The sequence below is a fragment of the Phocoena phocoena genome, chromosome 17 (genome assembly GCF_963924675.1).
Source record: "Phocoena phocoena chromosome 17, mPhoPho1.1, whole genome shotgun sequence".
In the NCBI taxonomy this organism is placed as follows: domain Eukaryota; kingdom Metazoa; phylum Chordata; class Mammalia; order Artiodactyla; family Phocoenidae; genus Phocoena; species Phocoena phocoena.
In genome coordinates, this window is record NC_089235.1 from 24408586 (window position 1) to 24426258 (window position 17673).

Here is a 17673-nt window from a genome sequence, read left to right on the forward strand (position 1 = left end):
ATGTCATTGTATGTTTTTAGTATTAGGGTTATGTTGGCCTAATAAAATTTATTGGGAATATACCATCTTCCTTTTTTTTGGTAAAGGGTTTTGTAAGATTAGTATTACATATGTCTTCCTTAAGTATTTGATAGAGTTCATTAGTGAAGCATCCAGGCCTGGAGTTTTCCACATGCAAAGGTTCTCAACTATAAATTCCATTTCTTTAACAGATGGTAGGTTATTCAAACATCCTGTTACTTCTGGTGGTCAGTTTTGTTAATTTAGGTTTTTCAAGGAATTTTCCCATTTCATCCAAGCTGTCGAACATACTGGCATAAAGTCCTCTACTAACATAAAGTAATATGTCCTGATTAAGCTTTTAAAGTCTGTAGATCTGTATGACATCCTATCTTTCATTCTGGATTTTGGCAGTTTGTGCTTTCTCTCTTTATAAAATCAGTATAACTAGGATTCGATCTTCTCAAAGAATCAGGTTTTGGTTTCATATATTTTCCCTATTGTTTTTTATTTCTTATTTCATTGATTTCCCACTGTACCTTTTTTTATTTCTTTCCTCTTCTTTTTCTAGCTTTTTTGGATGGCAGATTAGATCACTGATTTAAAGCTATATATTTCCCTCTAAGCTGTGATTTGTGATTTAACTTCTGCAAACTTTGATAGGATGCATTTTCATTTTCAATTAAAGCTCTAATTACCATCGTGACTTCTTCTTTCTTCCAAGTGATTATTTAGAAGAATACTGACCAACTTTCATATATTTGGGGATTTTCTAGTGACTTTTTTTTTTTTTTTTTTTTTTTTTTTGGTACGCGGGCCTCTCACTGTTGTGGCCTCTCCCGTTGCGGAGCACAGGCTCAGCAGCCATGGCTCAGAGGCCCAGCCGCTCTGCGACGTGTGGGATCCTCCCGGACCGCCTGCCGGTGCGGGGAACCCGTGTCCCCGCATCGGCAGGCGGACTCCCAACCACTGCGCCACCAGGGAAGCCCTCTAGTGACTTTTTAAATGATTTTTAAATTTAACTCCATTGTGGTTAAAGAATTTACTCTGTTTAATTCAATCCTTTGAAATTTACTGAGACTTGGCTTTCCCTCCAGCATACAGTATATCTCTGTAAATATTTATTATACAATTAAAAGCAGTATTTTTCAATTATTCAGTGTAGTGTTCTATAAATGTTAATTAGGTTAAGTTGGCTGACAATATTGTTCAAATATTCTATATTCTTACATTTTCTTGCTACCAACCACCAATAATTGAATGTAATTAAAATATTCAGCTAGGGCTTCCCTGGTGGCGCAGTGGTTGAGAGTCCGCCTGCCGATGCGGGGGACACGGGTTCGTGCCCCGGTCCGGGAGGATCCCACATGCCGCGGAGCGGCTGGGCCCGTGAGCCATGGCCGCTGAGCCTGCGCGTCCGGAGCCTGTGCCCCGCAACGGGAGAGGCCACAGCAGTGAGAGGCCCGCGTACCGCAAAAAAAAAAAAAAAAAAAAAAAAAAAAAAAAAAAAAAAAAAATATTCAGCTATAACTGTAGATTTGTCTATTTCCCCCTTTGGTTCTGTAGGCTTTTGCTTCACATATTTTGAAGATGTATTAGGTGTATAAATACTTAGGGTTTTATGTCTTCTTGATAAATTGACTCTTTTAACTTTATGAGATATTCTTATCTCTGATCATAGGTTTTAGGTTCTAGGCTAGAAAGTGGCCTAGATAGGGAAGCTGTTTTCCTTTTGAAGAGGGATCTATGTCCTATGCTAAAGTATCAATAAAAAGATAAAATGTTAAGACCAGGTGAATAGGTTCAAGAAGCTACTACTTTGTGTGATAGGGACTCTCTCGGGGTAGGGCAGGGTTCTTCCGTGTCTTGCCTCCTCTATGACCCACTGTTGGTACAGGGTTCTAGGAACTATCCTAAGCCACGGGTTATGATAGTAGAAAAAAGGGTGTTGGGGGACCATGTGAAGGCCTGCTGCCACGAGGGCTCACTCCCCTGCCATTCTGATCTATTACAATTTTCTTTGCTCATAACTCTAACTTGGGTCATGCTTCCCCTCAGGATGCCAAAGTACTAGCTATGTAGGAATGACATTTGTTGTGTACTTAAATCTTTTTCTTTATTTTTCTTAACATAACTCTTTTGACTTTGTATTTTTGAATACATTATTCTGAGAGGCCCTCATTTGCACACTGTGTTCTCAGGTATAGAAGGAATCTCAGGGCTCCAGAGCAGGAATGACTTTACTCTAAAGAACGACTTTGACTTACCTCGCAGCCGGATGACTGTAAATCAGCCCTGAACAGGAAGGTGACACAGAGAGGTTAAAACCGGTCAGAGTTGACCAAAGGGTCTGAGTGAAAACAAAGAGTAAGGCCTGTGTGTGTGTGTGTTTATTATTTTTTTAAGGATTCCTGACCAAACCTTTAATTCTGGGACACTGGCTCACTTTCCACATGAGATCTTATCTTCCGTTGGATTAGGCTAAGTCTACACTACACAAAGGTGTGTGTGTGTGTGTGTGTGTGTGAAGCACACGCATTCTTGCATGTATAAAAATCTCAAGATAGTGTTAGGTAAGCAAGATTTTAAGAATGAAACTTCTGTACTCTCCCATGCTGCCTGGGATGTATGCCTGGAACAAAATTTAGAATCCTTAACCTTTCAAAACTCTGTACTTCTGTGTGGTTTCCAGATGGTCCTCTAAACAAGAGCTTCTTTGTGGTTCCAGGGCCAGTGTCCCCTGCTGCAGGGGTAACAATAGTGCCCGGGTAGCTAATGGAGAAAAGAGAACTCTACTGACAAATCGGGAGAGCAGCACAGACCTACCTCGCCGAGCACCGTGTGCTGAAATATGGCAAATGTAACAGAAAACAGTGGGCGAGGTGTATCATCCTGGGTGCAGTCTTCCAAAATCGAGCTCCCTCCAGTTTCTGGATTTATCCAAGCTTTGTAGGACATTACCAGTGGCTGGTTTGGTGACTGCTATGTGATCTAGTTTGTGTAAATATAATATGTTGGTCTTTCTTATGTTGTTTTGGGGTGTTTCTTGTTTACACATTTCTTTTTGCATTGAAAGCAAAATAATCAAAGCATTTTTGTCAAAAGAGTCTGCACCAGGCCAGAAGATGTCAACTGTAAGCTCGGTGCCACTTTTCACAAAGCAGGACTCCCTTGCCCATTTTCTCATCCTTCTCCTTCCCTTACTTCCTATTTTGGACAAGTTCTTCTGTCCCGAAAACTTGCCTCCTGTCCCACCTTTAGCCAAAACAAACAACAAGACACACATACATATTTAATTCTTGGGATCACTCTAAACCCTAAAAGACTTGCATAAAACCTGAATAAACTAGGAATTCTTTAGCCCTCATTTCCAACCCATAGCAAGGGGCTTCCACATAGAAACTCAGAGTGGGAGACTGAGAAGGGAAAGAAAGTCTATCCGTGGCACTCAGGGACTCCTCTGCTGATGCAAGAATCTGATGTCAAAGTGAACGCAAGATCATCTAATAGGATGTAGACTGGATGTAATTCAACTCCATGTTTACTGCTAGAAACCAAAGTTTTATCTGGAATTTACAAGAAGGAAGAGAGTGGGGGAGGAAAGTGAGGACCCGTCTGTGTCCTTTCTCTGGTTCCTTTCCCTTTTTTCCTGAACTGCAGAAGACCAGACTCCCTTGGGCTGTGGTGACCCCATCATTGGGGTTTATTCATTAAATGGTTGATTTTGCTGTACTGGATTTTTCTTTTCTCTCCCTCCTCTTACTGTTTTCTAATGCATGTTAACCCTTCTCTCCCTCCTGCTTTCTTTTCTTCCTGAAGAAGCACAATGAATGAATAAAGACTTATTGGCACTGAAAAATAAAGTAAAACAACACCAGTATACGTGCATACAAAGCAGTACGGAGTAGTGACTGCTAACGGGTACAATGTTTCTTTTTGGGTTGACAAAATATTCCAAAATTTGATTGTGGTGATGGCTGTACAGCTCTGTGACGATACTAGAAAACACTGACTTGTGTATTTAAAAAGGGAGCATTATATGGTATGTTACCTGAATTAAATCATAAGAAAGCTGTTGAGAGAGAGAACTAGAGAGGTGGAGAATTACATTTGAAGCATTCCAGAGCCCAGTCTTAGGCACTTTCTCTTTCTACCTGTGCTGTAGGTATTCTCACCCAATCCCATCACTTTAAATATTGTCCATGTGCCCATGACTTCTGATTTTTACCGTTAGTTCTGTCTTCTCCACCTACCGCCAGCCTACCTGACATCTCCACATGGGGGTCTTACAGGCATCTCACACTTAACATAGTCAAGACAGAACTCGATTCCCCTTTCCAACCCAAATCTTCTCTTCCTCCACGCATTCCGAGCTTAGCAACGCACAACCATGCGCAAAGTGTACTGTCTGTCTCTCCAGCTAGAATGTGAACGGGAACCCTTCCGATGTCTTTTCTCTCCTGTGTCCTTGGAGCTGACAAAGAGTAGGAGCTCAGTGAATAGTTGTTGAATGAAATAACCATGGGATTGAATGAAGTAGCAACCACCTGCCATGCAAATTTTTTAAACAATCAAACCATTAACTTGTCACTGAATTTAAGCAAGATCTTTGAGATAACTCAATTTTAACACATAAAGATAGCCATAGTTTACAAGCAGTGAAAACTACATCATTTCTATTATAGTTTTTTAAGTAAAAAGAATTTTCTCTTATAACCTCTGTGCTAGATTGCAAGAAAATTTCAAGTGACAAAATCAATACAGAGAGTTGAGAGACCTATTTGAATAGAACTCTCTTTTAGAATAAGAATAAAGAGCTGAAGAATATTGCTGTCACCCAACAGATGGCTAAGAGCACATTTTCAGAACCTCATAAACATCCACCAGGCATGGCAGTTCCTCTTCCCTTTCCATAAACCCTACCTTGGGTCATTTCAAACCTTCTAGTGGCTCCTCCCATACTGTCCACCTCCTCTTTCCCACTCTAAGATGCTATAGTGTTCGGTGTATGCTTACATAGGCTCAGAGGCCCATTTTCCTCCTTTTTCTGAGATAACTTTTATTGCAAGTAATATCTGATGAAAAAGACAATTTTTCCTTCAGATACTCTTCACATATTCATTTTTTATAAGTCGTAAGATCCTTATGCTAATATTTCTACTATTTTTCTAACATTTTGTTAAACTAGTTTTGAGTTGTAAGTATACGAACTTGTTAGTTGAAACACTGTCAAAAGCTTACATTTAAAAAAAAAGTTCTTTAAGTTAAACTTTGGATCCTAACCCAAATTGATACAAATTAGTGAGGTTTGTTCTTCAGCAAGCACTTGTAGTGACTTTCAAAGAATAAATAAGCTACATGAAAGTGTTTATGACAACCTATGAAAATTGTATTTCATGTTCTTTTAATTTAAAATTACTGCAAAATAAAGCCCTTCTTTCCTTAAATTTCCATTGTTGCTTAGGTAACAATTCCAATTATTTTTTAAATCTGTTGGCCCCAAATGTTTTCTGAAATGTTTGACAAATATGTCATTTGGTTAAAAAAAAAATTCTCTATTTTTTTTTTGTCCACAGAAACTGCTCCACTCTTCTCCAACACTTATTTTCCACATGTATAACATGGAGATAATAAAATCCACCTTCCAAGATTACCAAGTTAGCTATGAGAGCCCTCTAAAAATTATAATGCATTAAATGTTGGGTAATACTGAAATAAATATTGAACAATAGCTAGTAAAGAGTCCTTACACAAGGTACTGTGTTCACAAATGCTTAACCCCTTTATTTGCAGTAGTCATACTGTTGTTGACAGAAAATGTGTCAATCCTAGTCTCCTACTGAATTGATACATTCTCTTCATTTAAACAATTGTGATACTTTCGATCTTTTTTCTTCTAGAATGTGGGAAACATATTATTAAATATACCTGCCTGAGTATCAGCACCGTGTGTTTTTCTGCTCCCTGGGAACCTTGTAATTCTGTCATGGTAGCACTTCCCATACCTCCTATCTCCTCCACTAGACCCATCATGGACCCTGATTTACCAAGAGAAGTAGGGTTTGCTACCGGTTTTTAAATTTCACCCACAGGAATGGTATTCACAGATACACAAGTGAAAATTCACCACATAAAGTACTCCTTTTTTTTTTTTTTAGAAACTTGATACTGAAGAAATTAGCAGCTTTACTAGAAAAAATATTTCAAAGCTTGCAGGACCCACTAACAATATTTTAACCTTTCTCTGTGTGTATGACAATTTATTTCTTTAATAATGTAGTTTTAGTAAGTTATCCCAAGTATAAGTCACTTATCCATGGGTTTCCCATTCAGAAATATAATTTTAAACCGGTATTTCCCAAAATGTATCCCAAGGGAAAGACGTTCTAGAAGAAAAAGAAAGGCTCTGTAGTCCAATAAATACGTGAATGCCACAATCTATATTCACCTTCTTAAAATTCAAAATGGCCCTTGGCATCTTGGTCAATAACTTCTTCATAGGTATATGGGTGTTGTACTACTCATTCAATTTCGTCTATGTTTAAAACATTTTATAACTTAAAAAAAAATCTGTATCTCTCTTTTTAACTGGAATTTCCCCATGCTGTTTAACCAGAGTCCATTTCTCCTTCATCTAGATATCTTCCAAATAGTAGAAGCAAGTATTTACAAGAGTTTGGAAGTATACTTTGGGCTCTGCAACCCCATCTACCCAAAGAACAGTGAGTTCTTCACCAAACAAAAGCACAACAGGTCGCAGACACCAGTGCGGAGGAGGATGGAAAGGGCGAATTCACACCTCAGGGGTTCTCAGCCACATGCAAGTTAGAGGTGAAAGGTGACATCACTGTATTTCCATCGCAGGCTTCAACGACACATAGACACATAATTCAACGTGCGTGGTAAGCCTTTTCCCACCTGTATGGCTACTAGCCAGGTTTTTTCCAATACAAGAGCTATAGATCTGAACAGACTGATGAGCCTGAGAGCTAGAATGTTTCTGTCCTCTTCGCACAAGTAGATAAATGACTCACAGCTTCCTGAGATGAAAGGGAAGATTCAAGCTCACCACTGATACGATGGAACACCCCAGAGTTCAGATGAACGAAGTCACTTCAGGAAGCAGCTCTCTGAAATACCTTGGTACTGTGGAACAAGCAGGCGGCTGTAACAGTCAAACTAACTGTAGGATTTTGAAGCCTTGAACAAAGTTTTACAAAAGATTCTTTTCTGGAACCATAAAGGAGATAAATTGCCATCCATGTCTAGTTTCAGGAGGTCTGTGGGCCATATTTAATAACAATAGGCAATGACAGAACAGTATTATACCAATTTTCTTTGGTAACACTGAAGCATTGAGACATCAAGTTACTTGATAAGGCCATGCAACTAGCAAGTGGAGAAGCCAGAATTTGAACCCAGGGCCTGTTACCTCACATCTGGATTTACACAGAGGAAACAGTGGGGAGGGGGGCAGATAGAGGAATCATCTGCTTTGACTCAACCATGTTCCCTCCCGTCTTACTAACAAGGCCACTACACAGGTCATATTAATGGACGAAAATAATCCTGTCTGTAGGTTTTATTAAATGATATTTCAAGGCACACTGCCTTTAAAAAATTGGATTTAATTTAAAATGTTGGAGCACTTTTTTTGTTTTTTTCCTCCAGTGGTAACCCTTGCAAAATAATAGTACAATATTACAACCAGGAAATTGACATTGATATAATCTACCAACCTTATTCAGATTTTTCCAGTTTTACATGTATTCATTTGTGTATGTGTGCAACTGCATATGTATTTAGTTCTATGCAATTTTATCATATGTAGGTATGTGTATCCACCACCACAGGCAAAATACAGAACACTTCCATCACCACAAGGAGAGACCAGCCATCCCCAATTAGTTCGCATCAGTGAGGCTTTACTTTCGCTCAGCCTTCCATTATGACAAGAACGTAAGGAAAGCAAGGGTGTCACTGGAAACTGTCATGTGTAGCATGGAGACTATACACTCTTAGTCCTCATGGAGCCATGGACAGGCAGAACCCTTTAAATTTTTTGCACCTCAAGGCTCCATGGTCTTCTGCAAGATGAGATCCCCTCTTGTATGTTACTGCAAAGTTCTTACCCTAAAATTACAGACTCTCCTTCAAAACTCTAGAGTCAAGCCTATTTCCCCTATGTATAAATTATAACACTGGGTTTTCCAAATAGTATCTTCAATGAAGTGTGAGAACTGAATCACTCTAATTCCACTACACGAATCTCAGAGTTATATTCCGTTCCACTTCATCCAGTAAATGAGACCAACTGAAGTTATGTGCCAGATTTGGTGATCTAAACTCATCCTTTGACTAGCTATTCAGGAATTACCTCCTGGCCAGCCCATATAATCTTCTTCACATAGACTGGCTACAAATGTTTTAGGATATGCATCAAAATTACATCCCAAACTGTGGTAGCCTAGCAAGGTCTCTCGGCAGATGTAACCTTGATCTTGGGGATAAAGAGGAAAAGGGGCTTTGAACTTCTTTATCGACAACCTGGCAGGAATTTGCCAGGCTGTAGGCTCCCCGGAAGTGGAAGTCGGCCTTATTGACTGCTGTTTCCCACATGCATATCAGGAACATGGCAAGCCATGGACCATAATAAGCATCTCCTGAGGGAATGACCAGAAACATGGACAGCAAACCCAAAGAAAATCATTCTTATTTCAGAGATTCGACTAGGCTGGAAGGTTGGCTATAAGGGTCTCTAAGTATTCTCAAATATTTCAGAAAGTCTAATGGAAACCATGCATTTACCTTCATAGAGATGGGACAGGACAATTAAAGGTCAAGTTTCCTCAGCTTTAGCAGACATTGTATCAAGCCATGGTACAAGACTGGTTGTTGTATGCAGACCAGAAGTTCTGACTGCGCACACTGTAGTGGGCAGGGAGAGGCTCCCACTCTTCTTCCCTTTGAGCACCCATGAGCAGGAAGACAGGGCAATGTGACCAGGGCACATTTACCAATGAATAGGCTCCGGGGGCTCTCAGAGGTCAAGGACATCCCAGCGGTTGCTCCCTGGCGCCTCCTCACTAAGCTCAGGTGAGGGGATTCCAGGCAGGGCTGACTTCTCACTTTTCCTCCTTTTCTAACCCTTGTGTTACGGGGCACTGCAGGCCCAACCAGCAGTCAAATCTGGTGGAGGAGAGGCCCTAGTTAAGGGCTGAGTATAAACTATGTCTTCCAGGCCAGTCTACCAGGCACACCAAGCCAGAGATGAAGGGAACTCGGTTCACGATGAAATGGGGCTCATTTGCCATTTTCTATCATCCTCTGAGCACACGTGTCCCTTGGGAATTGCACAGGGAGGGGGACTGACCTGGACAGGATTCACAGAGGGTCCTGCCCACCTCCCACAGCCGGAAATGAGACCACCTCTCCCTGAGGTACTTTAGGAAAGAAGAGCATTCCACAAATAGAAGTTGATAAGCAGTGAGTGGTAGATGACTTCAGGAAACTGTGATTTCTCTCACCACAACTCTAAGGCAGTGAACTAACCGCAGATCATTCCAGGCACAAAGGACTAACCCAGCAAGGAGGGCGAGAACTTGGGGTTGGGCAGACCAGGGTGCTAATCCTGGTCCCACCTAAGTTGCTAAGCAACCCTAGCCAGACAAGGCACTTCACCTTCCCTAGTCCCGGTGTACCGAGCAGTCTAAAGGGGGTGTTGGGTTACCAGATAATCTCTGTTTCCCTTCCAAGTCTGGCAGTCGACAATTCAGTGAATGACAACTTTGCCTGGTATCAGATGCACATGCCTTGCCCTCGAGCCAACGCAGACCATTTGCAACACACATACTTATCAGCAAACTGGAATTCAGTGCTTGCTGCACTGGTCCCTGCCAAAGGCTTCTTAAAGCCATCTGATAGCCCAGAGACAGTCTAATAGATGTGCTAACCACCCCAAAAAGCTGGCACACATGAAACAGATTCCTCTCCGTTAATATTTATTAAGCACTGAAGGTGGGCACTTTGACATATATTATCTCACTTAAAAAGCTTTCTTCCGGGCTTCCCTGGTGGCACAGTGATTGAGAGTCTGCCTGCCGATGCAGGGGACACGGGTTCGTGCCCCGGCCCGGGAAGATCCCACATGCCGCGGATCAGCTGGGCCCGTGAGCCATGGCCACTGAGCCTGTGCGTCCGGAGCCTGTGCTCTGCAACGGGAGAGGCCACAACAGTGAGAGGCCCGCGTACCGCAAAAAAACAAAAACAAAAACAAAAAAACCTTTCTTCCCTTGGACTTCTCTGGTGGCGCAGTGCTTAAGAATCTGCCTGCCATTGCAGGGGACATGGGTTCGAGCCCTGGTCCAGGAAGATCTCACATGCCGCATGGAGCAACTAAGCCCGTGCGCCACAGCTACTGAGCCCATGCACCACAACTACTGAAGCCTGGGTGCCTAGAGCCCACGCTCTGCAACAAGAGAAGCCACTGCAATGAGAAGCCCACGCACTGCAAAGAAGAGTATCCCCCGCTCACCGCAACCAGAGAAAGCCCGCGTGTAGGAACGAAGACCCAATGCAGCCAAAATAAATAAATTTGTTTTAAAATTTTAAAAATGAAAAAAAAACAAACTTTCTTCCCAGTTTTCCAACAGATGTACTCTTGATAGAACTAATAGCGGTCTTTCAGGTCCAGGTGTCTCCTAACCTTATTATGACACTACATTATCAATCCCTTCAGACTCTCCGGCTCTTGTCCATAACTAATACACAGCATCGCAGAGCACAGCCCTGAGCCTAGTTATCTCAGCCCCCTACTGTTTTGCCTTCACTGAGTAGCAACTTATTTTAGAATTCTTCCTCCGTTTGACAGTGTCCTTGTATTTTTTTTTTAATTTTATTATTAAGCTCTGGTTGGAGACATACCTGGTGTTCCTCATTCAAGGGCCCAGGAGGCTATTTTTTTGTTTTTTGGGGGTGTGTGGAATCTTACTACTGCCCATAAATATGTAAGCTTCTTCGATCAGAAATTGAAAACTGTGTAATACCAAGTTTGTCTTCTTGTCTCATTTAAAGCCCAAATTAGCAGCCATGACAGTAATCAAGCATCTCAGATACTTAGTAGCATCTATTCCTCTATTTCTTCAGCCTTCCCAAATACTCCTGGATATAAATGGGCATAAACACCACAAATAAATAGAGGGAGATTAAAAGCACAGGCTATGGATGTGAACCAGGGCTCTGCTTGTGACCATACAGCCTCAGGTGTGCTAATTCACATCCAAGTCAGTATACTCAGCTGGAGAATATTGATTCCCAAATCATAATTTCTCAGTAGATCCTCCTTCATAGAAAGCATTTAGTGCAGTTCTTGGCTTATAAGTATTCAGCAAATACTTATACAATACCCAAGTTGTCCTGCATTTCATTCCCATTCTTTTAATGATTTTACTGATTCCTCTTTGTTTTCTCCAATCCACTGACCCCTGACTTTTTTACCAGCCCATGCCCCCTTCCTGTCCTTACTTTTCTTAGATCCCATAGTCCATCATTATAGTCACAGCAGTGCCAACTTCGTCAACAGTGTGTTCTCTCCTTTGTCATTGCTCACCCACCTGGCTAAACTGCATCTCTGCTGAATCCAGCTCTCTGCTTTGTCTCCAAGAGACAGTGAAGTGTAAGGCCTCATGGTAATAGCTCTGGAGTGAGACTGCCCAGGGCTCAAAACCTTGCTCTGCCACCTAACACCTGTGCATCTTTAAGTAAACTGCTTCTCACTTCAGTAAAATGAGGATGATATAATAATGCCCGACTCAGGGATATGTAATGAAGTTTAAATGAGACTGTACACTTAGACTTGCACTAGCATGGTAATTAAATAACTTAATAAACGTTAGCTAGCATTCTGTTTGTTATTATCACTCTATGCTTGAGCTAATGGAATGAAGGTGGGGAAAATCACATACCCAGACAGACTGCTTACACTGTACCAGTAGAACCACAAACATCAGATGGGCCCTTGATACTGTCTAGCAACTCTATCTGATTTCCCTGGTACATTTGCTCTCCCACTCTCCCACAACACTATCTCTTTAGCTGTTATCCCAAATCTCTTTTGCTCTCAGCTGATGGCCTTCCCTCCTGCTGCAGGGGGAAAACAGAAGCCATCAGGTAAATACTACTTCATCTGACCACCATCCAATATACAACTACCCACATCTGGACTTACTTTCTCTACCTTCTCCCTAATGGAAGAAGGGTCTTTGCTTCTGTCAAAGACCAATCCCTATACTTGGGTTCCAGGTCCCCTGCCCTATGACTTTCCTAAGGACCTTCCTCCTGAACTTATCCCTCTTTTCTCTGCATCTTCGGTTCCTCCCCAAGGTAACCCTTGACGACCCTCACCTCTTGGTATTCATGCCCTTGCATATCTCCCCCGCTTAAGTGTGGGTGGAACCCATGATTTACTTCTAACCAATAGGATATGGCAAAGATGATGGAGTACTGCTCCTGTGATTACAATGCCTTATATGAGTCTCCATCTTGCCAGCAGACAGGGGCTAAGATTCTCCTTGCCGACTTGATGAAGTAAGAGGCCATGTTGAGGAAACCATGTAATAAAGTGCTACAGGAGTAGAGGCGGGGTGGGGGAGAGGGGCTGGGGGAGAGGGGCTCTAGGAGCTGAGGGCAGCCTACAGGTAACAGGCAGCAAGAAGCTGGATCCTCACACCTACCGATGCAAGGGAATGAATTCTGCTAACAACCTGAGGGAGCTGAGAAGTGAATTCTTCCCCAGTCAAGCCTCCCAAAGAGACCGCAGCCCACCCAACATTTTGACTGCAGCCCTGTGAGAGTCATCAGCAGACCCAGCCAAGCCTGGCCCTGACTCCTAACCCACAGATACCGGGAGGATGGTTGTGAGCCAAAAGGTTCGTGGTACTTTGTTACACAGCAACAGAAAACAAATACACTTCCTACACACACAACAGATCATCCCCAACATGCTGTAGTCACTACATTAGAGTCTACAGTATCCTATCTTCAAAACAATCTAAACCATATGCTCTCTCCCCCTTCTCTCTGTTCTCCTTTCCAACAAGAGAGTTTTTCACTATGTCCTTGCCTCTACTCACTGCTCAGCCCATTTGGGTCGCATCCCTGACTTCACATTCTTTGGTTACGGACACCCATACGTTCCATATTATCGAATCCACATGAACATGTCTCTGTCCTTATCTTACTCATATCCCAGTGGTATTCAACATAGTTCATTACTCCCTACTTCTGGAACTAAATGGACTTTCCATTTTCTAGTTTTCCTTTGACATGTTTAGCTGCTGCTTCTCAATCGTCTTTGCTGGCTTCTCCTCCCACACCCAAACTTAAACAGTGCTGTGCCCCAGAGTCTGGCCCAAGGCTGTCCTCTCCTCTGGCCTGCTGTACTCTCCTTCTTATCCCCAGCTTTAAATGACATCAACACATCTCCCAAATTTCTCTCTCTAGCTGTGGCCTCTCCCCTCAGCTCCACACCTTACAGCCATCCGCCTACTTGAAGTTTCCATGCCGGTGTCTAAGCATCATCTCGGACTTAACAGGACCCAAACAGAAGACTTGATTTTTCTCTTCGCAAAAATCTGTTGTTCTCCCAGTTTGCCCAATCTCAGCAAATGGCACATTTGGCCAACCTTTACACTGGGGCCTCATCCTGCATTCCCTTCTTTCTGTCACCCTCCCCGCCACCACGTAATCCATCAGCAAGTTATTGCAGGTGGATCTTCACAATCGATCCTGAATTTGTTCCCTCCTCTCTAACACCACTCTTAGTCCGAAGTGCCCTCGCCTCTCATGTGGACTTCAACAATCGCCATCGAACTGGACCCCTGCTCCTCCCTGCTGTCCTCTATACTCCACACAGCATGACCTTATTAAAAATACAAACCATTTTGCATGTTTAAAACTTTCCAAAGACTTCTTACTCTACTTTAAAAAGGTCCACCAGGCTCTACGTCGCTGGCCCTTACCTGCCTCCCTGACATATCTCCAGCAAGATCCAGACATACTCATCCTCTTCTCCTTCCCACCTCAAGACTTTTGCAACTGTTATTCCGGAAAGATCTTCCCAAGTTGCATGTCTCAAATCTCAGATCAAATGTCCCCTCCTCAGAGAGGCCTTCTCCCTACAAGCTGTCTCCTTCCTCCTAGACACTGAGGTATCATTATTTCCCTCATGGCGTGCATCGCAATCTCAAGCACCATGCTTATTTATTTGTCTGTTTGGTTGCTTCTTGCTCTGCTTCCAGGTTCTCTTGCTGGATGTGGGCATCTGGAAGGTGCTTACTGCTGTGCTCTAGAATAGTACCTGTCACATATTAGGTGCTCGATAAATATGCGAATAAATGAATGCCTAAATATTGACATTCATCTATGCATTCGAATAAGATGATACTATTTTATTCATCAGAAAAACCTCTTCAGATGCAGTGTCAAGACGGCTTTAAAGCAGGAAAAGATTATAAAAATTATACCTCAAGCTACTCAATATATAAATTCCTGAAAAGTTATGGGCAAACCACAACAGTATAAAATGAAGCCCCTTTTGAAAGAATTAAGCAGAAATCTGCTCAGAGATGTGAAAAATCTTTTCTGATAGTGTGAATGATCATACCCTAGTTCTTTCATTCTTATATATTTGATTTTTTTTTCTACATTGAGTTTGCTTTGAGCACAGACCATAAATTATAATCAACTTTTCTATCACAAACTGTGCAACCACTGTCCAAACCACAAGACATCTTTTCAGTATTTCTGGACAAAAATGCTAAGGAGTCACTACTTTTGTTCCTTAATGTCACTGATGTCATGTGATTTAATTCCAAATCCAGCTATATCCTGTAGCCATACGATGCAGGCTTTTTATTAGACCACGGTAATGATGGTGGTCATGGTCTGGATTCCAACAAGCAACTGTCAAAAACTATCATCCCAAACGACTACTTGCTGAAAATTTCTCACTCCCAGAGTTGGTATTTCCAGGGTGGTCTAGGAAAGAAATCTGTGCCCATGTCTACTCTGGGGCTCTTCTAAATGCTGACGTTTAATATTTCTTTGGAACTGCAATTTCATGCTTTGAGGAGCTGACTTTTTTCTGCAAGCCCCTGAAGATTTTTTTTTTCATAGTCTCTAACTAGTAAGCTCATTTGTTTATGTGTTTTTCTTCCTGAAATACCAATATCTTCTGAAAACTCCGATCAATAGTTTTATCCAGTTGATTTTAAGCACCACTCTTCAGAAAAATCACTCACTCCATTGCTTCCCACTTGCTGCCCTCAAAACTTCTTAGCAACATACACTGCAAGAACCTCAACGTGGTTTGCGTTGGCCAATCACATGCCTGAAAGCCCAGCCAGTCAGTTGTGTAATAATAAAGCCCTTATCTCCTGAAGATATACAAACGGAAAGATCTCTCGGTGCTTCAGTACACAAGGGCCTTTGCTTGAATTCTCAGCAGAAACTCACGTCTATTTTAAATGGCAAATCCCCCCCCCCCCACTTTCTCTGGTTTCCTATTTTTTTCCCATTTGCTATGTTGAGGAGGGGAAAAAAACCCCAATGCCAAACAATGTCGAGTTTTAAGCCGCGGGTACGGGGTGGGCGGGGCGGCATTGCCAAAAGCTGCCAGCAAAATGCATGTATACACCGGGACTTGGTTTTTTGCTCTTCTGGGTTTACCGGTTCCCTCACAGGCGCTTTTGACGGAAACTCATCCACAATTGTTCTTGGAGGCAGGAGGGGTTGAGAGATTGAGAAGAGAAGCTGTTTGCTAGTTCCTATGAGCTTGACTCGTCCTCAGAATAAGGGGAAGGGGGCCACTCGTGCTTCCTTTGGAAGGACTACAACCTCACTGCCTCCCTACCTCGCCCGTCCCCACCGGGCGCAGACCGGCGCCTACCTCGTCCCATCGCCAAGTTCCCCGCCTCGCTCGGGAGAAGCGTCCTTTGCCCGCACCCACATCAGACAGCACGCCCGCCTCGGCCTTGGGGGAAAGTGGGAGCGGCCGCCCGGTGAAGGTGCTGGGGCCCGAGCGGTGAGCTCATCAGGCCCCTGGCTCTGCCCGCGCGGCCACCCGAGCCGCCGGACACACCCCTCCCGGCCCGGCCTCTGCGGTCCCCAGTACCGGCCTCAATCCGCTCCGCGCCGGGCCCCCGGGCCCGTCCCCTCACCGCGCAGGAGGGTCCCGCGCGCGCTAGTCCCCGCAACCCGCACACACCTTCAATGCTCCCCGGCCCGGGCCCTTGGGGAGCTGGCGGCCGGGGCCGAGGGCCACGAAGCGCTCCTCGCCGTCCTCGTCGTCGTCGTCTCCGTCCACCACCTCGACGACCACCTCCTCGTCCTCGTCTTCCTCGTCGTCATCCTCCTCCTCCGCGCCCCCTCGGGGCTTCGCCTGCACCCGCCCGAGCCCCCTCCGCCGCCTGCTCCCGCCCTCTTCGTCCTCGTCTTCCTCCCCCAGAAGCAGCAGCACCGGAGACGAGGCGGCGGCAGCGGCCCCGGCGGCCCGAGGGGGGCCGGTCCCGGCGCTGCGCGGCGGCGGCAGTGGCGGCCTCCAGCTCTCCGGGACCGGGGCTGGGGCCGGCGCCGGGGCCGGGGCGGGGAGCGGGAGCCCGGGCAGCGCGCCTTCCCGGGCGGGCGCGGGGCCTGGCGGCTGCAGCGCGGCGTTCCCCCGGCGGCTGCCCAGGCTGGAGCGCTTGGCTAGACGCCGCGCCTGCATGCCTGACCGCGGGCTGCTTGCCGCCGCGCCGAGCCGGAGTTTGTCACCTCCCCCCTCGTCCTCCTCCTCCTCCTCCTCCTCTTCCTCCCCGGGCGGCCGCTGTGGTCGCAGGCGCCCGGGGCGCGGGGCTGCGGGGGGCTGCGGGGGCCGCCTCCCCGGGCCGCCGGCTGCCACTGGCTGCAGAGGCGCGGGCGCCGCCTTCGCTGGACCGGCCCGTGGGGACGCCGGCGGCCGGCGGCTACGGCGGGGCGGCGCGGCGGCCGCGGGCGGGGGTGGGTGTGAGCGAGCGGCGCGCTGCCGCCTTCGCCGCCGCCGCCGCCGCCGCCCCGGAGCCGCGGGCCGCGCTTCGCTCCATGCGGCCGGCTACCGGGCCCGCGCGCTCCGGGCCTGCAGCTGCCGTGCCCCGGCGCGAGCTGTTTGTGTTGTGTATTTTCCACTACCGCCCCCCTCTTCTCGAGCCATTCCTCGCAGCCCTCCGGTCGCCCCGCGCAGACAAAACCCGGACTGGATTTATTTTTCCGTCCCACAGCCTCCGAAAATCGGGTGCTTCCGAACAGTCGGCCCAGCCGCGAGGGCCCACGCTAACCCGTGGCTGCTTATCCCCTTTGGAGGGAGAAGGATCGACTTGGCTAGAAGTAAGGTTGGCGGTCAAAGTCTGACTTTTGAAGGAAGAGATTTGTCGCAAGTCATTTAATGGTCTCTGCCGGGCAAGGCGACTACTCTTGAGCTTATATGAAATCGGGGAAGGTGTACCAACCCGAGATTTGGCGTTAATTCCTAAGCTGATCATCAGACTCCTTTGCATTGTTGAGGTACTGTTTCAGGACATTGCCCGCCAATCTCTCCGTCTCCTTGAACACACCATTCTAGGCCCTTCCTATTGAGCTCTTTTGGCGCTATGCTAACACTTG

At 45.2% G+C, this 17673-nt stretch overlaps 1 protein-coding gene across 1 annotated transcript in view; it reads right to left on the minus strand.

Annotated features, from left to right (window-relative positions):
* Positions 1–16762, minus strand: part of ZNF704 (zinc finger protein 704) — a 205330-nt gene extending 188568 nt beyond the window's left edge. The window contains exon 1 of the mRNA XM_065895643.1: positions 16265–16762. Coding sequence (XP_065751715.1) covers positions 16265–16762 — 498 coding nt within the window. The remainder of the gene's footprint in view (positions 1–16264) is intronic.
* Between the last annotated feature and the right edge of the window lie 911 nt (positions 16763–17673).